This window comes from Motacilla alba, chromosome 11 (assembly GCF_015832195.1).
Source record: "Motacilla alba alba isolate MOTALB_02 chromosome 11, Motacilla_alba_V1.0_pri, whole genome shotgun sequence".
Classification (NCBI taxonomy): Eukaryota; Metazoa; Chordata; class Aves; order Passeriformes; family Motacillidae; genus Motacilla; species Motacilla alba.
Window position 1 is genome coordinate 19,554,242 of NC_052026.1, and position 19,437 is coordinate 19,573,678.

General features: G+C 51.3%; 1 protein-coding gene across 4 annotated transcripts in view; it reads left to right on the plus strand.

The window, feature by feature from the left end:
• The window catches only part of ZC3H18 (zinc finger CCCH-type containing 18), a 45,198-nt gene that overhangs the window by 21,278 nt on the left and 4,483 nt on the right, over nt 1-19,437 (plus strand). For all 4 annotated transcript variants that reach the window (XM_038148232.1, XM_038148229.1, XM_038148233.1 and 1 more), the window contains 7 exons: nt 9,415-9,615; nt 11,495-11,620; nt 12,970-13,071; nt 15,224-15,367; nt 16,057-16,209; nt 18,191-18,345; nt 18,863-19,059. In XM_038148232.1, the coding sequence (XP_038004160.1) occupies nt 9,415-9,615; nt 11,495-11,620; nt 12,970-13,071; nt 15,224-15,367; nt 16,057-16,209; nt 18,191-18,345; nt 18,863-19,059 (1,078 nt within the window). The remainder of the gene's footprint in view (nt 1-9,414; nt 9,616-11,494; nt 11,621-12,969; nt 13,072-15,223; nt 15,368-16,056; nt 16,210-18,190; nt 18,346-18,862; nt 19,060-19,437) is intronic.

Below are 19,437 nucleotides of genomic sequence, written 5' to 3' on the forward strand. Positions count from 1 at the left end.
CAAGCAGCACTGAGCTTTGCCCAAGGCAGAGCTGAGGGTGTTGGTGATTCCAGGTCCGTGCCGGTCGCTCCGTCGGCGTAGGGGCTCCCGCAGGAGCTGGAGGAAGGAACAAACCAGGACCTAGAGAATCAAGGGATGAGAGAACCCAAACAGCAGCAAGGAGCGCAGGAAAAAATTGCCTTTCCATTCTGCTGAAAGCAGGAAGGTTTAACCTGGTCTCTAAACAACAGAGGAGTTGTGGAGAAGCCAGAGTTGTTGCCAGCATTGCTGGGTGGTGGAGCTGAGGAGGAACAGAATTTAACAAAGATGTAAACCCCAGTGCATTCAGGGACAGGTGTTTCTCCTTGAACCTGTGGAAAGAAGAGGCTGCAGTGTGTGGGCTCCAGTGGGGTTGTCACATGTGGATTGGCCTTTTTTGAAGGAATTCACAAAATTGTCTTCCAGTACCTGTAGGGAGCCGCCAAGGAAGAGAGAGAGGGACTTCGAGCAAGAGCATGGACAGGACAACGGGGAGATGGATTCAAAGTGGCAGAGAGGAGGTTTAGATTGGATTGTGGGAAGAAATTCTTCCTTGTGAGGGTGGGCAGGTCCTGGCACAGGTTGCCCAGAGGAGCTTTGGCTGCCCCTGGACCCCTGGAACTGTTCAAGGCCAGGTTGGAGCACCCTGGGCTAGTGGAAGGTGTCCCTGCCCGTGGCAGGGGGTAGAATGAGATGAGCTTTAAAGATGCATTCCAAACCAAACCATTCCATGATTCTGTGAATGTGCAGTTGCTGTTTTAAGCTTTGGGTTGGGTATTTTTTTCCCAAGCTTAAGATGAGCACTCCAAGAGGTTTAAAATCTGAGATTGCACTGCTGGTAAAACTATTCCTCCCCCTCCTCCTCCTCCTCCCTCCTCAGGCATCAAACACTCAGACAAGCCAGGACACTTTATGATCAATAAGAGGGATAACTTGGCTGTCTGTCCTCCTGCTCCCATCTCCAGAACGAGTTCTGGTGCCCCAGGCTGGGCCTGATTTTTGCTGAGTGCAAAATTCCTTGTTTTTCTCTCCGTCTTGCCGGTGGAGCTCCCTGTTGTGCAAAGCCTTTCAGGGATAAAGAAGTGACATGAAATATGTCCTCTGAAGAAACTCAGAGCAGTGCAAGATGTTCTGACCCTTAGCTGGGGGCAAAGGCTCTACACACTGAAATAATTTGCTTAAATCCTTTCTGTTGTTGCCATAGGTCTTTATCCCACTGCATCTGAGGGAATCCGTTCCAGGAGCTCCTGAAGCAACCCAGAGTTGTGGGGCCTGTTGTGGTTGTATTCCCAAAGCACTGAGCGGCATTCAGGACATCATTCCCAAGGGGCAGCACTGGCACTGATGTCCCTGTGACAGGGACAGGACCCAGGGAGTGGCTGGAGCTGGGCCAGGGCAGGTTTAGGGTGGAGATCAGGGAAAGGTTCTTCCCCCAGAGGGTGCTGGCACTGCCCAGGCTCCCCAGGGAATGGGCACGGCCCCGAGGCTGCCAGAGCTCCAGCAGAGGTTGGACAGCAGTGCCAGGGATGCCCAGGGTGGGGTTGTTGGGGGGTCTGTGCAGGGCCAGGAGTTGGACCCACCAGAGAGAGAAGGAACCTCAATTTTGCTGCCTCTTCAGCAGGGGTGGCACTTAGTGTTGTTCATCAAGCAAGGAGGAAGGTCCATGAGATAGACATTGGTTTCTTTCCCACCTGGATTTGCTCTCCAAGGAATGCTGGGGGTTCTGGTGGGGATCAGCATGGCAAAATGAACTTTGGAGCCAGGTATTGTCATCTCCAATCTTGGAATGACGTCTGAGATGACATCCTGACATCTGACCTAAAAGCTCTTCCCACAAAGACCAGACAAGCTTCAAGCTGTGCCTGGGGAGGCTCAGGTTGGACATCAGGAGGAATTTCTTCATGGAAAAAATGACTGGGCACTGGAATGGGCTGCCCAGGGAGATGGTGGGGTCCCCATCCCTGGAGGTGTCCAGGGAGGGACAGGATGTGGCACAGGGTGGGGATCAGTCACAGGTTGGGCTTGATGACCTTGGAGCTCTTTTCCAACCTCAGTGATTCTGGGTTTCTCATGGTGTGGAGCCCAAATTCCCTGGAACACCAGTGCCAGGAAGGATGAGGACAAGGAGAGGGCTCTTGTCCTCAGAGATGTTCCCAGGAGGTGACAGCAGCTCTGAAGGTGCCAGGAAGGAGCAGTGTCTGACGGACCATCCTGTCATTATCACACTCCCCACACTTTTTTTGGAAGGAAGTTCCCTCCATCAGGACTAAAACCTATTAATGGAGAGCACTTAGGCATCCATTAAAAACCAAAATAACCCTGTGAGTGGGGACTCGGACAACTGACAGCAAAGTCAGAAAGGACAAATCCTAAATCCTCCTAAAACCTTTCCAACCAGGAACGTCGAGCTTCTTCCCAAGGTGTCACCCGGAGTGAGAGGTGCTGCAGGTTCCAGGACAAAAGGTGACGTGATCCCACGGCCGTGCTCACCCTTGTGTTGTTTTCTCAGGCTGGTTCAAGTTGACTTTGTTAATCTCTGAGCACGGTAACGAGCAGGATAACCCAGGCTCTGGAATCAATGCAGGTTATCCAGGGCCTGCAAGTCAGAAAGTGTTGGAAAGAGCTTGATTAGATAAAGGAGTGGCGAAAAGAAGGGAATGCAAATGGAGTGATTCATGGTGGTGCGTGCACCACAAAGCAACTGAACTCGTTTTTTTTTTGGAAGAATCTCTAATTCTGAGTGTTCCTAGGTCATCATTGTCTTTCCTGAGAGCTTCTGGTAGTCTCCCAGTGCTGCCAGCTGGATTTGTTCCCTCTCTTTTGGATGTAGAAGCTCTGAATGAAAGTAGCTGTCAGTCAGTTTTGGGGGGCTTAGTGATGGCATCTCACCCTGCTGCCTAAAGGTGGGAGGATGGTGGATTTGGGATCCTCTTTGTTTTCCCTGTGGAAATCTGTTCATTCCTAACAGAAATCCTTCGTTGGTTCCCACTTGTCCTGCCCCAGGCAGGCCAGACAGCTGTGTGCTCTTCCTGGTTTTGGAGTTGGGCATTGGTGAAAGCCTGGAATGCCCTGATTTAGTCTTGGATCCATGGAAATTGAGTGAAGGGGGATAACCAGCCTCCATCCAGGGGCATGGATTTGCCCTGCAGGTGTCTGCACCTCCCTGGACAGCTTCCAGCAGTGCAGGGGATTAAGGGAAGCAAATGACCCCAGGCTGTTGAGTGTCCCAGGCTGAGATGGGTTTTGTCTGCTCCAGCAGGAGCTGGACCTCTGCTCCTGCACACTCCAAGTGCTCCAGGACTGCTCAGAGAAGAAATTCCCTTCTTTTCACATTTATAACACATCCCTTGCCACCCCAAGGTTCTTTGGAGTCTCAATCCAGTGCCCTGCATGGAAGCTGTGCTGTGATAAACACGATAACAACTTGTTTACATCCCCGTTTTTCATGGTGCAGCTGCCAGCCCGAGCCATGGAACCTGCTTAGACAGCTCTGCTTTCATTTCTGCTCCCAGGACTTTGGGGAAGTTGGTGATAAGAACAGCTCTGCTCTGGAGCCAGGCTGGGAGAGCTGGGGGTGTTCAGCTTGGAGAAGGAAAGGCTCCAGGGAGAGCTCAGAGCCTTCCAGTGCCTCAAGGAGGCTCCAGGAGAGCTGGAGAGGGACTGGGGACAAGGGATGGAGGGACAGGACACAGGGAATGGCTCCCACTGCCGGATAGATGGGATATTGGAAAGGAATTCTCCCCTTTGAGGATGGAGGTTGCCCAGAGAAGCTGTGGCTGCCTCATCCCTGGAGTCCCCAGGCCAGGTTGGATGCACTTGGAGCACCCTGGGCTGGTGGAAGGTGTCCCTGCACAGGGACTGGATGAGTTTTAATGTCCCTTCCCACCCAAACCGTTTTGTGATTCCATGATGATAACATCTGTGGATCAAACCAAGCTTTCCGCGTTCTCCACAAAAATATTCCTGCTGCCTGGAATTTTCTCTTGGTCCTTACGGCTCTCGAGCTGCTGCCTCCACTTCCCCAGCAGCAGCAGAAGAGTGTCATTACCCTAAATCGAGATGGAGAGCAGCGAGTGACTCAGATGTGGATCTCAAGGAATGTGATTTTCATTGGCGTTTCAGAGATGGAGTTACAGGGAGATTCCCCAGCCTGGATTTCAGTGGAACAAGGTAATTCCGGGGCAGGATCACTGGCACATTCCAGGCAGGATCCTGCTCATGGAGAGGAGGCTCTCCAGGCGTCAAATGCTCAGCCCTTAGGGGAGATGCCATCTCAGATAGCTTTATCTCCCTGCTGGGATGATTTCATCCTGGAGGTTCAGATTGTATCTCCACTCTTTAATTTCCAAGCCTCTCCCCATCAGGCTTTGAAGAAATTCTTCCTTTTTTTTTTTTTTTTTTTTCCTTTTTTTTTTTTTTTTTTACATGACTGATAACTCAGCTTCAGATGGAAACAGCTTGAGCAAAGCATTTCCCCTGCTAATATTTCACCAGGACCAACGGGCAGCAGCTCCAAGGCCCAGCATTCCCTGTCCTGGACACACGGAGGTGGTTTTCCAGAGCCATTGTCCCTCTCCATTACTCTGACACAGGAAGAGTTCCTGCGTGCTTGCGCTCTGCTGGAATTCATTTTGCAGCAGTTACAGGTCTCTCCACAGCTGCCTTGGCACATGGCTCCAGTCATTCCTCGAGTCCACTTCCTCTGGAAAATTCCACTTGCCTCCGAAGGAGAAGCGGCGCCGGCGCTGCTGACGCAATCGCAGCTTTCCTGCGGGAGCACGGGGGCTGCTAAATCATCCCTGGCCTTTCCTCCTGGAGAAAAGGAGCTGGAGGAGCAGCCCCGAGCCAGGCTGGCGTCACTGCTGCCCAGGGGTGATGAGCTTTGTTTCCCTGGCCCAGGGATGGGGAAGGACAGGAAGCGCTTTCCCCTGCACGCGCATTTTCCCCTCCAAGATTAGAAATGCTTCGGCAGCATTTGCATAATGCATGAGGAGAACTTGAGCTGGGCAGCTCTTTTTTTTCACCCCCCCTCTAAAGTTTTGTTGGACTCAGTGACGTTCAGCTGGGTTTTTTTGGGAGGCAGGTTTATTTGGGAGCTGCCTCTGCTCCTCCTCTCCCTGCCAAAGCCACGTTCAGCTGTTCAGCTTCACTTCCCCTCCTGATTGCTGTCATTACATTCCAGCCAAATGGCCATCAGCGTGTTCCTTCTGGAAAAGAAAACTTTTGGTTGTTTTAAGGGTAAAATTGCCTTTGGAAGCTGCTGCTTGAGTGATTCTTGAGGATCAGGGTGCTTTTAGTCACTCTTGTCTCTTCTTCCCTCTAATTAATATTTTTAAAACCTTGTGGAAGAGACTTAGGAGTTAATTCTGAAATTTTTCAATTGTTTCCTAAAAATCGGAATTTGGTGAAAAAGATTGGGATGAACAGGAGAGTTCTTTGCCACTCTCTGTGCTGAAGTGGGTGAGGTTTGCCAGCAGCCTGGGCAGCTGTGTGAGGGTGAGGAGGAAATCCTGAGCTGATCCCAGGCTCACCAGCCCTGGAATTCTTCCCTCCTTCCCTCCCTTTCACCATGGCAGGTTGATCTCACTGAGCCAGCGGCAAACCATCAAACCATTCTTATTTTTTAATTTCTTGAATTCAGGAGCTGGGAGCTCCACCAAGCACCAGATCCAGCACAAAATCACCTGGCTGTAGGAGTGGAAGCGAGGGGAAATCCTGCCCTGCTCATCTCCCAGCCCTGGCACTTGGCCAGGCTGTCATTGGGATGTTCCCTAGGGACCTGCTCCAGCTCTTTCCATTCTGCCTCCTGAATTCCCCTGGAGAAGATGAATCCAGCAGCACCAGAGCCCAGTTTTAGGTTGAACGAGTTTCTTTGGTGATGCCACACGTTGGAAGCTCTGAGCAAAGGCTTTGAAATTGTCCTGACGGGAGCAGCACCTTCCTCGTCTGTGGCGTTTAGTGCTGAGTCAAAAAGCCAAGCACACCCCAAAAGGAGGCTTTCTGTTGTGGTTTTCCTAGGGAGAAACCTTTCCTCCAGAAAGTGACTTCATCCAGAGGGAATTGCATCAAACCAGGTAATAGGTGCAAGTAAATGAGATTTGCTTTCAGAGTCATCCCTGCTCCCAAGCTCTGGAGTTCAGCTGGAGTTGTTCCAGCTCCCAGGATGGGCTGTTGGGTGTGAGTTTGAGGTGGTTTTAAGGGAGAATAAATCCTGGAGGATGCTTTTCTTTCTGAAACCTGGTTCAGGAGGGAGTTGAGCCTGGAGAGGTGAGAGGGCATTCGTTAGTTCATGGACTCGTGGGATATCCTGAGCTGGAAGGGACACACAGGGATCTTCAGCCAATGCTTGGCCCTGCCCAGGACACCAGAATCCAATCCTGAGCAGAGTCCAAAGGCTCCTGGAGCTCTGGCAGCCTCAGGCTGTGCCCAGCACCCTCTGGGGGAAGAACCTTTCCCTGATGTCCACCCTGAACCTCCCTGACAGAGCTGTTGGTTTCCAGGTTTGTCATCTGGAGAAACTTTCTCCAGAGGTTTTGTCCTGGATAAAGCTGCCTGTGCCAGCAGAATGTTCCCCCTGCATCTCCCAGAGCTCACAGCCTGCAATCCCCTGGGAAGAGACCCTGGATCAGGATATTGGGTATTTTCCATGAGCACCCTCACGTGGTTTTCTCTCCTCCTTTCCTTGCTCTTTATCCTGCTGCTTCATGCGAGCTGTGGAGGCTTTTCCCAGTCTTCCTTTCCTTCTTTCTCTGCACTTGGTTGATTTGAGGCTATTCCAGAGGTGAAAGTGGCAATTTCAGATGGATTTGTAAACATCTGCTGGAAGCAGCCCTCGAGCCCAGCTTGGGCTACTGGATGTTGGCAGGCTATAACATATTCCAAGTTGTGTGTTCCTCCAAGGTGCAGTGCTCATGGAATTGTGGCTGTAGCTGGGAAAACTTGGCCAAAGCACCGCAGGTACCCTGTGCTGAGTGAACCAGGCTGTGCTGGAGCAGTGCTGGGAGAGGGAGAGGATGGAATGGGGCTGCTGGGGAGTCAAGCTGAGCCATGGCCCTGCCCAGGCTCCCTCCCCAGGCACTCAGCGCCGATCTGTGGGATGGAGCATCCCGTTCTCCTCTGCTGGGGCTGGACTGAGGTGGGTGGGAGGGGTGGAAGGAGGGGTTTTCCTCTGGATATTCCAAGGGAGTTGTGGGCCAAAGAGTAAAATTGCTTTTACATCAGCAGAGATAAGGAAAGAGTCAGATGCTGGATTTTTAGGTCAGCACATCCCAGTCCTGGGCTGGGGAAGAGGAAACTCTGCCAAAAAGGAGGGGATGAGGCTTCTGAGAGGTGTGAAATCTTCAAAGGACAGGCTCCTGACCAAGCTTTCATTATCCTGGGGTTTGTTGAAGTGTGCCTGGAATTTAACGTGTTTGTTAATTAGAAAACTTGGAGGTTGCTTTTTTATCTCCGAAAGGTAGAGGAAGCTGTGTGGGGAGTGGTTGCTTCAGTGGTGTGAGTAATGGGGTGGTACTGGCTGAACCCAGTGGGGAAGGGGCCCTTCCTCCCCCAAATTCCCTGGGAACTCACCGCTTTGAGGAAAGGAGTAAATGCATCATTGTCCTGTCAATTTGGTGAGTGCAAGAGGCTTCAGAAAGCTTTAATCCCTCACAGACTCTGGCTGAAACCCCAGGGAGAAGGTTAGGAGCAGGTAATGGAGGAGTTGAGCTCAGGTTAGAGTGAGGGCAAGGAAAAATTCCAGGTTAAATCACCCAGAGATAAGAGAGGTAATAAAGTCTCAGCCTCGAGAAACTCATCCTGGAGTACTTAAGGAAGTGTCTGGTGCAGGTGTTAAAAAGTTGGCCCTGAATTATTTTCAGAGGGTTGGAGAGGAGAAAGGAAACCTGGAGAACCAAAACAGGGGAAGAAATGAAAGTAGAGCCCTGAAAAGGGAAGGGAGGAGATGGAGAGTGAGGCCTGGCTGGGCACGCAGAGAGTAATCCAGGGGTAAACCAGCCTGGTGTATGGCCAGGGCAGGGAACTGTTCCCTGGGGAGGGGGGAAAGGAGGTCACTGTGCCTGTGACAGCCCCAGGGGTATGCTGGTGACGGGATCAGAGTGATCCAGGCTTGCTGGCTGCTCTCCCCTCACCAGGCTGGGCTTGCTCAGCTCTGGGGAGCACCAGGGCTCCATTCCCTTCCCTCTTTGTGTCCAGCCCTTGGGGGCCGAGAGCTGGACTGGAATCAGCCAGGAGGTGACAGAGTTCCCAGAATGGGGCTCTACAGAGCGGCACTGCTTTGTCACTGGGTCACAAACTGAGAGTGCTTCTAACACTGTACCAGCCCAAAATGCTGCTGGAATCCCTCAGGGGAGATTAGGAGCTGGAAGCAATCAATCTGAGGCATGAATTTGGGGATTTTTCCACAGCCCTGTATGTTTATTTATACATTCTATTATAATATATTAATATTAATCAATAATTACTGTATTATTTATTAATATATTATTATATGTTAATAATAATATTATACTAAATACTTATTATATAATTGTATTATTATATACTATATTAATATATTATTATTGTGGTATTCAAGTGCTGTCTGAACAGAGAGAGGCTGTGAGAGAAGCAGAACAAAGAATGCTCAAAACCATTCTTATCTCTGTCCTCTGCTCCTGTTGTTTTAAACGTGTGCAATGTGTTGGAAGATCATTTACCTGAAGGAATTTGCCTGATTGGATTCTGGTGGAATCGTTTATGTTAATGAGCCTATCGGGTCCAAGCTGTGTCCTGACAGTCACAGTTTTCTTTAGGATCTTTGAGTATTCTTTAGGATTCTTTGTAGTAAGTGTAATATAATACAGAAAGTAATTAATTAGCCCTCTGATATCATGGAGTTCTGATATCATTCTTCCCAGACGTCGGGGGATCCTTGCAAATCCAATATATTATCATTATATTATAATATAATAATATTATTATTGTATTATATATTATATTAATTATAATTATTATATAATTATATACTATTATACTAGATTATACTATATTATACTATATTATATTTTACTATATTATATTTTATTATACTATGCTATTGTATATTATATTATATTTTATTACACTATGCTATATTACATTTTACTGTACTATGCTATACTATATTTTATTATGTTATTTTATATTATATTTTACTATATTATAGTATATTTTACTATATTACATTTTACTATACTATGCTATATTATATTATACTATAATATACTGTATTATATTATATTATACTATATTATACTGCATTCTACTCTGTTAATTATATTTATTATCCTGCCATTACATGCCACCGTGTCTGGCTGCTGTCCCCCGTGCCCTCCCTGTGTCCCCAAGCCCAGCTGCTGACGTGTCCCTGTTCCGCAGCCGGCAGCCCGAGGCCCCGAAGAAGGACAAGGATGCTCTGGCTCTGGGCAGCGCCCCGTCCAAGCGAGCGGACGAGTGGAAGGACCCGTGGCGCCGGTCCAAGTCCCCCAAGAAGAAGCTGGGGGTGTCCGTGTCCCCCAGCCGCGCGCGCCGGCGCCGCCGCGCCTCCGCCTCCTCCGCCTCGGCCTCGGGCTCCTCCAGGTGAGGCTGGGGTCCCTGGGGTGGGAGTGTGTGCTCTCAGGGCTGTGCTGGCAGGGGGGCTGAGCTCTCAGGCTCCTCCAGGTGAGGCTGGGGTCCCTGGGGTGGGAGTGTGTGCTCTCAGGGCTGTGCTGGCAGGGGGGCTGAGCTCTCAGGCTCCTCCAGGTGAGGCTGGGGTCCCTGGGGTGGGAGTGTGTGCTCTCAGTGCTGTGCTGCTCTGCTGGGAGGGTCTGGGTTCATGGCATTGCCGGGCACACAGGACGAGGGAAGAGATGTGAATTCTGACTCCATGTTTCAGAAGGCTGGTGAATTATATTATGATATGTATTATATTAAAAATGCTGAACTTAAACTATACTAAAAGAACAGAGAGGAGGGAATCATCAGAAGGCGAGACAGGAATGGAATGGAATGAATAACAAGGGCTCGTGACTGACTGAGACAGTCTGGACAGCTGGGCTGCAGTTGGTCATTAATTGGAAACAAGACATGGGACCAATCCCAGATGCACCTGTTGCATTCCACAGCAGCAGACAGTTATTGTTTACATTTACATTTTGTTCCTGAGGCCCCTCAGCTTCTTAGAGGAAAATCCTGGCAAAAGGATTTTCATAAAATATCGTGGCTACAGGAGGGGTGGTGACTCTCTGCACAGAGGAAGGATGAAGTGTGGGTTGCTTTGATGCTGCTCAGTTTCTGAGATTTTCTGTACAAAAAAAAATGCTCAAGAAGGAATTGTGCTTTAGTTTTTTGTCTGCTCTTCAGAGAAACAAAAACGCACACTTGCCCTTTATCCACATCTCTGCTGGTGCCAGGGCACTGCTTCTTTCTGCCTTCCAAACCAAACCATGCCATGGTTTTATGTTTGGGAAAGCAGTCCAAGATTTGCTGCTCAGGAGCATCTATGGACACGTAGTGAGATGGGAGCCAAAGCAGGCAGAGAGCTGTGCTGTGACTTTCGGAGATCAGGAAAAGGCAAATCCTTGGAAAAACCACTTTTGCAGTGAATTAGAGCTGGATGCAGTCTGCATGATAGCAGCTCAGTGTGTCTCAACCCCATATTCCAAGCTGTGGTGTTCCTCTGAGATGAAATACTCATGGAATTGTGGCAATAACTTGGAAAACCTGACCAAACCACTGCAGGTACCCTGCAAGAACTGGGAGCTGTAAAAACTGGGTCCTGGTCATTCTGGGATGGATGGAGGGAGGAGTTGAGCTCACTCCAGTAAGAGCAGGTTGATGCTGCTGGGAGAACTGGGATTGTGGAGGTTTGAGAGAGCCTTGGAGAGCTGGAATGAGGCTTGGAAACCAACGGTGTAAAATAAGACAAAAACTACCTTTGAGAAAGAAACTCCCTGAATCTGAGAGCCTCGAGGCACAAACTGGATCCATTTCCTTTAAATGCTTGAACTTGAAGCTCCTGAAAGAGGGGGAAAGTATCCAGGAGGAATGAGGAACACGTTAAATTGGAGATAGACATCTAAAAGGCAGAGGCCTCCTGAAGCAGATTTTCCTGCTGGGATCACTGCACCCAGTCAGGTGACCTGTCAGGGGATTGTCCAGTGAAAAGGCACAAAATATGTGGAAGCAGTTCCCAAAAAGGATGGAACATCAGTAATGAAAGGAAGGGAGGCTTATTTAGGTGTGCAGAGAGAGTAGCAACAACAGGATCCTCCCTAAAAGAAAAAGGGGATTTGAGGAGAGGCTATAAATCCTGACAGTTCCCCGAGGAGAAGGTTGGTGGGGTTTGGAGCAGAACATCTTTGGAAACAAAACCTTGGGGCTTCTCAGGAAGCTCTGAATTGTAATATTTCTTTTGAGGAAGCTCTGAATTGTAATATTTCTTTTGAGGAAGCTCTGAATTGTAATATTTCTCTTGCAGGTCCTCTTCTCGTTCATCCACCTACTCTGGGTCCGGCTCCTCCCGCTCGCGCTCCAGGTCCTCGTCCTACAGCTCCTACTCCAGTCGTTCCTCCAGGCACAGCTCTTTCTCAGGCAGCAGGTCCAGGTAGTGGCTCCTGGGACTGGGAACCAGTGGTGGGATGGTTTCCAAATGCTTCCTGACAGTTCCTTTTTGCTCTGTGAGGATGAACCATCCCAAGCCCTTGGCTGAGCGAGGGAGGCTGTGGTTGTTGGCTGAAGGAGATCTGTCAGCCACCCCCTCCTCTCCCCAGTGCTCCCACCCACAGGTGCAATGCTGTTGTGGCTGGGCTCTTTCCCATGCCTGTGGTGGATTAACATTCCCATCATTTGCATTTTCTGATTGGAAGAAGTTCAGCAGCATCTCTTTTCTGTGGCGCTGGGATTTCTATTTCAAGAGGCAAATCCCGTTTCTTTATTAAAGCAGTTGTGTCTTGTGATAGTCCTGACACTTCAAAGTAGCAATCCAGGGTCCCATGCTGATTAAGATTTATTCCTCTGCTACTTCCTTGCCCCTGCAGACAGTTTCCCAAGTCTGCAATACCCATAGTAGGAGAACTGGCTCCTCAGATAGGAGCTGAAGCCACACAGGTACCCAGAGCAGATCCCACAGGTGATGGCAGAACACACTCTGTCACTTCTGGGACTGCTTTCTCCTAGGAAAAGCTCAGCTGGGAGCTGATTCCACCTGGGAAGCAGAATGAACTTCCCCATCCATCCACGCTCCAGGCAGGACAGTGCCAGTGTGGGTGACACCCTTGGCGGCCTCTCCCTGAGGTGACAGAGAGAGGAACACCCTGTGGCCAGCTGTCCCCAGAGGAGCTGTCACACAGGAGTCAGGCTGCTGAGGCACTGGGGTGCAACAAAGGCACTTCCAGTCTTGGCACTGGGGTGAATCACCCCAGCAGCAGCACGTGGGGTGTGCTCAGGGGCTCAGGAAACAGCTCCTGCCCTTGATTGTCACCTTTGGGATGCTCCACTTAATGCTTCTTGTGTTCCAGAAATTACAGATTAGGTTTAGCTGTATTCTTTTGTCCTTCTCCCAAGTTTTTTGGGGTTTTTTTTTTGTTTTGTTGCTGTTTAAAGGATGAACTGCTCTAGGAGTTACAGGACATAAAGTGATGAACACAAAACTCAAAGTCCTGCTTGTTTTCCTGTGTGTTCTCCCTAAGGAGAGAATAGAGACAGCCTCAGGTGTTGCTGTGGAATACCTGGACTGCCTCTCTTCTAGCTGATCTTATTTTTCCTTCTGTTTCCTGCTTTTCCCACTGTCTGGTGACAGAATTCAAGTTTTGTTGCACAGAGTCCAGATATAAAAGCAGGAGAAGCTCAGGAGGGTTCCTGGGCAGGGGACAGTGGTGGCTGAGTGCCCTGAGAGCCAGGAAAAGCTCCTGCAATCCCAGAGCCCGAGCTGAGTGGTGTCTCCTTCCTTTCCAGGTCAAGGTCCTTCTCATCTTCTCCCTCTCCTTCTCCAACACCATCTCCTCACAAGCCACTGGCCAAGGCTAAAGGGGAATTATTGCCACCTCCTGGGAAAGGGTAAGGATCCAAATTCCTCTGGGTGAGGGTCCAGACAAGCCCTTCTGACCTTCAGGGGCCTTCAGGAAGGAATGCAGGATTAGGTGGAATATTGGGAAGGGATTGTTCCTGTCAGGGTGGGGAGGCCCTGGGTCCCTGGAAGTGTCCAAGGCTGGACAGGTTCTGGAGCAAGTGGAAAGTGTCCCATGGCAGGGAGTGGAACAGGATCTTTGAGGTCCCTTCCCATCCAAACCATTCTGGGATTCTAAACCTCACTGAGTTTATGAAAGAAATAAAAGATGTAAAATACAACCTTTATTGAAGAGTTTTTAGCTTGGCAGATTTAATTAAATAATGACACTTTTACTTATTAAATCCAAGTTAAACTGTACAAGTATCCTGAAATATTACCTGTGTACAAGTGTTTAAACTCATGGTTTACTGCTGGAGCATTCTGTGTGTGCAGATATGTTTGTATAATCTTAATATACATAATAGGAGCTATAAAAAAGTTTAAGTACCTTCCTCTGCTGTGGCTTTGGTTAATCCACAGCCTCAGAATAAAGAAATGGTTCAACCTCATCAGCTTTTCACACTGGAGATGGATGAAAACAGGACTGGAGCTCACTGCACCTGGGTTTGGCACATTCTGACAGCCCTGCTGCTCTTTTAAATTCCTGAAATTGCTATTTCACAAACCCTGCAGTGGCAAATTACGGGGACGTTGGAGGGTGACACAACACCGTAGTGATGTCACCTCTTCTAAGCTGACCTGCAAATGAATGACACCATGGGAATCCCCCTGAATTCTCCAGAATTTAGGACAATCCCCTTTGCCACAATTCTTGTCCCTCGTTATCCTGCCTTTTGGGGTTTTTCCCCTCCACTGGGGGCTCAGCTCTCCCAGGCCCTCTGCTCCCTCCCAGTGCTCCTGGCAGGGCTGGTTTGGTGACACCAGGGCAGCCTGCCCCAGCACAGGGATTATTGTCCCTGGCTAGCAAAGTGCCAAGGGCTTAACCCCGTGTTCTGCAGGGGATAACTGCAGCTTGGAGCACGGCAGCAGGAGGAGTTGCCAGTGTGTGTGTGCAGACAGCAGCTCCTCCCCAGCTGATGGATGTGAAATCAGGGCTGGGGTGCTCCAGGGCCTGAGGGGGCTGGGGACAAGGGATGCAGGGACAGGACACAGGGAATGGCTTCCCACTGCCAGAGGGCAGGGATGGATGGGATATCAGAGAGAAATCCTTCCCTGGGAGGGTGGGCAGGCCCTGGCACAGGTGCCCAGAGCAGCTGGGGCTGCCCCTGGATCCCTGGCAGTGCCCAAGGCCAGGCTGGACAGGGCTGGGAGCACCCTGGGACAGTGGAAAGTGTCCCTGCCCGTGGCAGGGCGTGGAATATGATCCTCAAGGTGTTTCCAACCCAAAGCATTCCAGGATCATACTTGGAGCAGTGTCAGAGCAGAGGTTGGAGTGCTCTGGGCCCCCAGTGGGGCAGCCCTGAGGAGCCAGAGCCATTGCCACCTCCTGCCCTGGGTGCTGGGTGACACAGTGGTGCTCCCATCAGTTTTCCACAGGGAGCACAGGCCGAGGGACAGACCCAGGCACACACAGGCTGTTTTGCACCCTCCTGCTCTGTGTGCTGGAGTAAAAAAGAGAATTTTTGCATTAACTGTGCACATTTCATCCTGAAGCCTGACTGGCAGATTTTAAGCAGGTGTAAGTGTCTGGGATAAAAATGATGGAATTAAATGGATGAGAAACAACATTTCCACCCAGTCTGCTGCAGGAGTTAATTTACAAGGCAAATATCTCCAGAATTGGCTGTTGTACAGTAATTTGTCTCTGAAAAGATGAATTGATTGAGCATAAGGAGAACAAATCCCTTTGGGGAAATCCGTGGCGTTTGTGTTTTGGTGAAGCAGCCAAGTGTTTGTAGCTTCAGGAATCACATCAGGGCCAGGTTGGATGGGGTTTGGAGTAACCTGGGACAGTGGAAGGTGTCCCATGGAATGGAGTGGAGTGGGATGATTTTTAAGGTCCCTTCCAGCCCAAACCATTCCAGGATTCCACAATCTCTAAAATATTAAACCACAAACCAGAGCACACCATTTCTGAGGACATCAGTGCTCTGCACCCACCCGATGGGATCACACACCTGAAAATTGTCATTTTTCCAGGGAGAAATCTGTGAAGAAACTCACTGCCCTCCCAGTCCCTCAGCCCCTCACAAAAATTACAGCAGCGGCCCCGGAGGCAGCCAAGGCAGGGGACAATCGGGAAGCAAGGAGGAAGGAACGTCAGACAAGGACTCCACCCAGGAGGTGAGAGATACAGGGGGTGGAGTGAGCCTTGATCTCGTGGCACATCCAGCAAATCCCAGGTTTCTGTCTCCTGGGAGATCCAGCAAATCCCAGAGGCCCGATGTTCAGGGAGAAATCCATCCCCTGGGGCAGGGGGAAAAGGGGAAGAGAGCTGGGCTGGGATGGTGCTGATTTACCTTGAGTGGCTCCTGCCCGAGGAGGCTGGGGGAGGATGGAGTGCAGGAAATGTGGCAGAATCAGGGTGGGAGTGGGGAAAAGGGCTTTTTTGAGAGCTGCTGCTTGCGGAGGTGGCAGAGTGGGGAAAAAGGAACGTGAGGGATCTGCTTGGTGCCACACAGACCTGATGTGGTGGGGGGTCAGCAGCTGACCCACACTGACCGCAAGGATATTCCCCACCACGGAACATCATTCCCAGGGGTGTTCCCTCACCACAGAACATCATTCCCAGGGATGTTCCCGATATTCCCCACCTCAGAACATCATTCCCAGGGATATTCCCCACCACAGAACATCATTCCCAGCACATAATCTGGGAGAAGTTGTGGAAGGGGCCGATCGCCCCTCAGGGCGGGCTGGGTGTCAGTCAGAGGGTGCTGAGCAAATCTCTGCTTTTCTCTTGGGGTTTTCCTCCCCCGTCTCTCTTTGCCACCACCATTCTCATGGTGGGAGGGCTGTTTGCTGCCTTGCAGGAGGACCATCAGTGGCAGCATCAGTGGCAGTGCCAGCAGCTACAGCGGCTCCAGCTCCCGATCGAGGTCCTTGTCCCGGTCTCTCTCCAGATCTCATTCCAGATCATCCTCTGCCTCAGTCTCTCACTCTCCCTCTGGCTCAAGGAAATCCAGGTACAGCCCTGAGCCCTTGTGACCTTTGTTGAACAGCAGAGATGGTGGCTGTTGTTCACAGGTTTGGTTTCTTGCAGTGGAAGCTCTGCAGCTCCAGCAGCACCGGCTGCAGGTGCCTGGGGGGTGGGACAAGGTTGGGTTTGTGTCACAGATCCCGAGTCCTGAATTGTGGTGGGAATACAGTGTTGGAGAGGGCATGGAGTGACAGAACAAGATATAATGGCCTAAACTGATAGAGGGGATATTTTGATGGGATGTTTGGGAACAATGCTTCCCTGTGAGGGTGGGGAGGCCCTGGCTCCAGTTGCCCAGAGAAGCTGTGGCTGCCCCATCCCTGCAAGTGTCCAAGGCCAATTTGGACAGGACTTGGAGCAGCCTCCTCTTTTGGGAGGTGTTGGGGTTGGAGCTGGGTGATCTTTAAGGTCCCTTCCAGCCCAGACCATTCCGTGATTCCCTGATATTTCCCTTGTGGTTTACTCAAGGAAATAATCCTGTCATGTGTGTCCAAGTACCCATTTAACCTAAATGGTGACCAAAGCAACTCCTCCTGGCCAGGGTGATCCCACATCCTAATTAAACTACAAGAGAACAGTTTCAGGCTATGGAGCTTGGCTCTCCTGAGCCTCTCCTACCTCTGGTTCCTGTCCTTAGGGGAGATGTTTGGCCTGTCAAGAGAGGTAGGTCAGAAAATCCCTAAAAGGCCCAGCTAATGATATTTTCCTTTTGCTGGCAAAGTTGCAGGTCCAGTTCCTTTGTGTTTAGCCCCAAGTGAACAGTTCCAAGGCTGTTGGTCTGTGGGATGTGTAAACAATCTGCTTCCAGCAAAGAAAAACAAACCACTCTCAAGCCATTCCTTCAGGTTTTTTTCATCTCCTCACACAGAGGATTCCCTGAATCCTCACAGGCAGAGCCTTGAAACCCAGCACTTCCCTGGCACACGGGTGTAATAGTCCTGTGGTGTAAAACCAGTGGATGGAGCAGGATTTGGCTCTGAGCAGCTGCAAATTCCCATCTGTGAACTCTGGAGGTTCAACGTCCGCGTTATTTTACGGAAATCCGGCTTGTTTACTCCGTGCTTGTCACGTTCATCAGCTCAGCCTGGGGTGATGCAAGAGCTTCAGAGAGCACCAGGGCACGGATGGGAAGTGTGAGCACGCTGGGGCTGCCTGTGCTGCTCCTCTGGGAAGGGGGAGATGTGGCAAATGCACTGTGTGCCCACACCTGGCCAGCCTGGTGGCCTGGAGCAGTTCCTGGCTCATCCTGGAGCTGTTGGAACCACCCGTGAGACCTCTCAGAACTCAGCTCCTGGTGCCAGGGGTACAGGCTGCAGAGGGTTGGTCTGTGCTGAAGCTGCCACAGCCCCTTCAGTCATCCCAGTGCAGCTTCCAGCCACGGAGCTGGGCCTTGCTGGCAGAGCAGGGCGGTGTGGCCCGTGGAACAGGCTGGAGAGGCTGCCTGAATATTCATGGAGCGGGATGGTTTGGCTTGGAGAGGAGCTTAAAGCTCATCCAGTCCAACTCTCTGCCACCTTCCACTAGACCAGGTTGTTCCAACCCTGTCCAGCCTGGCTTGAGCACTTCCTGGGATAGGCCCTGCTAGGAGATTTCCATCTTGGAGGCATCTCCCTGTGGTTATCAGTCGTGACAGTGGATGCGTGCCAGCGGCAGAAACCCTGCCAGGGAACCCTTGCCCTGAGCTGTAACACTGACCTGGATGTGCCAGCGCACTCCCTGCTTTCACTCCCTGTTTTCCTGGGCAAACAGTGACCTGTTTACACATTGCCTTAATCCTGCCTATAAATAATCATTACTTTCTAGGCCTGCACCCGACAGCTTTGGGATTTTTCACGCCAGCAGCACCCCAGGACAACACGGCCTTTGTGCATCGTTCCCTGCCGAGCCCCCCAGCATCCAGCCGTGCAGGGAGATGCAGAAAGGCCCCGTTGCCTGCCTGGCTGTGACGAGCTGTTGGCTCTTGGCAGGTCCCTGAGCGTGAGCAGCGTCTCCTCCGTGTCCAGTGCCTCGTCCAGCAGCAGCTCCGTGCGCAGCGCCGACTCCGAGGACATGTACGCAGACCTGGCCAGCCCCGTGTCCTCGGCCAGCTCCCGCTCCCCCACCCCGGCCCAGCAGAAGAAAGGTACGGGCAGCTGCTCTGCTGGGGGTGTGTTCCTCTAGGAGAAGAAGGGAGGAGCAGGGATCCTTCCCTGGGAATTCTGGGGGCTCCGGGAAAATCCTCGAGCAGAGGCGACACAGGAGCAGAGAGCCTGTGGAGAAGGGAGGCTGTGGAGCAAATTTGCGTCCATATGCTTCATCCCTGTGCCTCTGGGTGTCTCATCCCTTTTCCTGCCTGGCAGTTCTGCCTCTCCCATTCTCCTTCACCCTTGGAATGTGATGTAAATCTGGACAGCTCCAGCATCACTTTGCTCTTCCTCTGCTCGTTCCAGACCGTGGCAGAGTCTGTGTTTTTGTTCTTTGTCTTTTCTGTTGCTCTCTGTGGAAATGCTGGTTTCCTGAATCCCTTAACCTCGTGTCCACGAGCTGAGTTAACTGCTGTGGGCTTTTTCCCTCCCTGGAGCAGCACCCTCTTGCCCAAAGGGAGAGCAGGCCACAGGAATCATTCCCAAGTGACCCCTTGTGCTCTCTGCTTTCAACAGGAAAGTCAAAAAAAGAAGACAGTGCTAAAGAGGAGAAGAGGAAACGAGACGTGCCCGCTCAGCTCCTGAAATCAGCCAAGCCCACCCCGGGAAGCAAATCCCAGCAGCTGCCCCAGGGCCAGCAGCCCTCGGCCCCCCAGGCACAGCAGGGCAGCTTCAGCGGGCACAAGGAGATCAAACTGACGCTCCTGAACAAGGTGGGAATCGCTGGAGGCTGGCATTCCCTGCTCCTGGGGGCCACAGGGGGATGGATCCTGCAGGAGGGGGATGGATCCCAGCGGGATGAGGGGATGGAGGGGATGGATCCTGGCAGGAGGGAAGGGGATGGATCCCGGCAGGTGGGGGATGGATCCCAGCAGGTGGGGGATCCATCCCGGCAGGAGGGGAGCTCCAGGCTCAGCCCTGTTGGGGTGAGCTCAGCCAGGAAGGTCTGGGGCTGGCTTGGAGGGCAGCACACAGAACCAGTCTGGCAGCACACACCCTGTGGTGGCTTCACTCTGGGGCTGTGTTGGCGGCTTCCCTGGGGCACATTCCTGCTGCAGCTTCCAGGCTCTTCCCCGCTTGCTCGAAGGTCC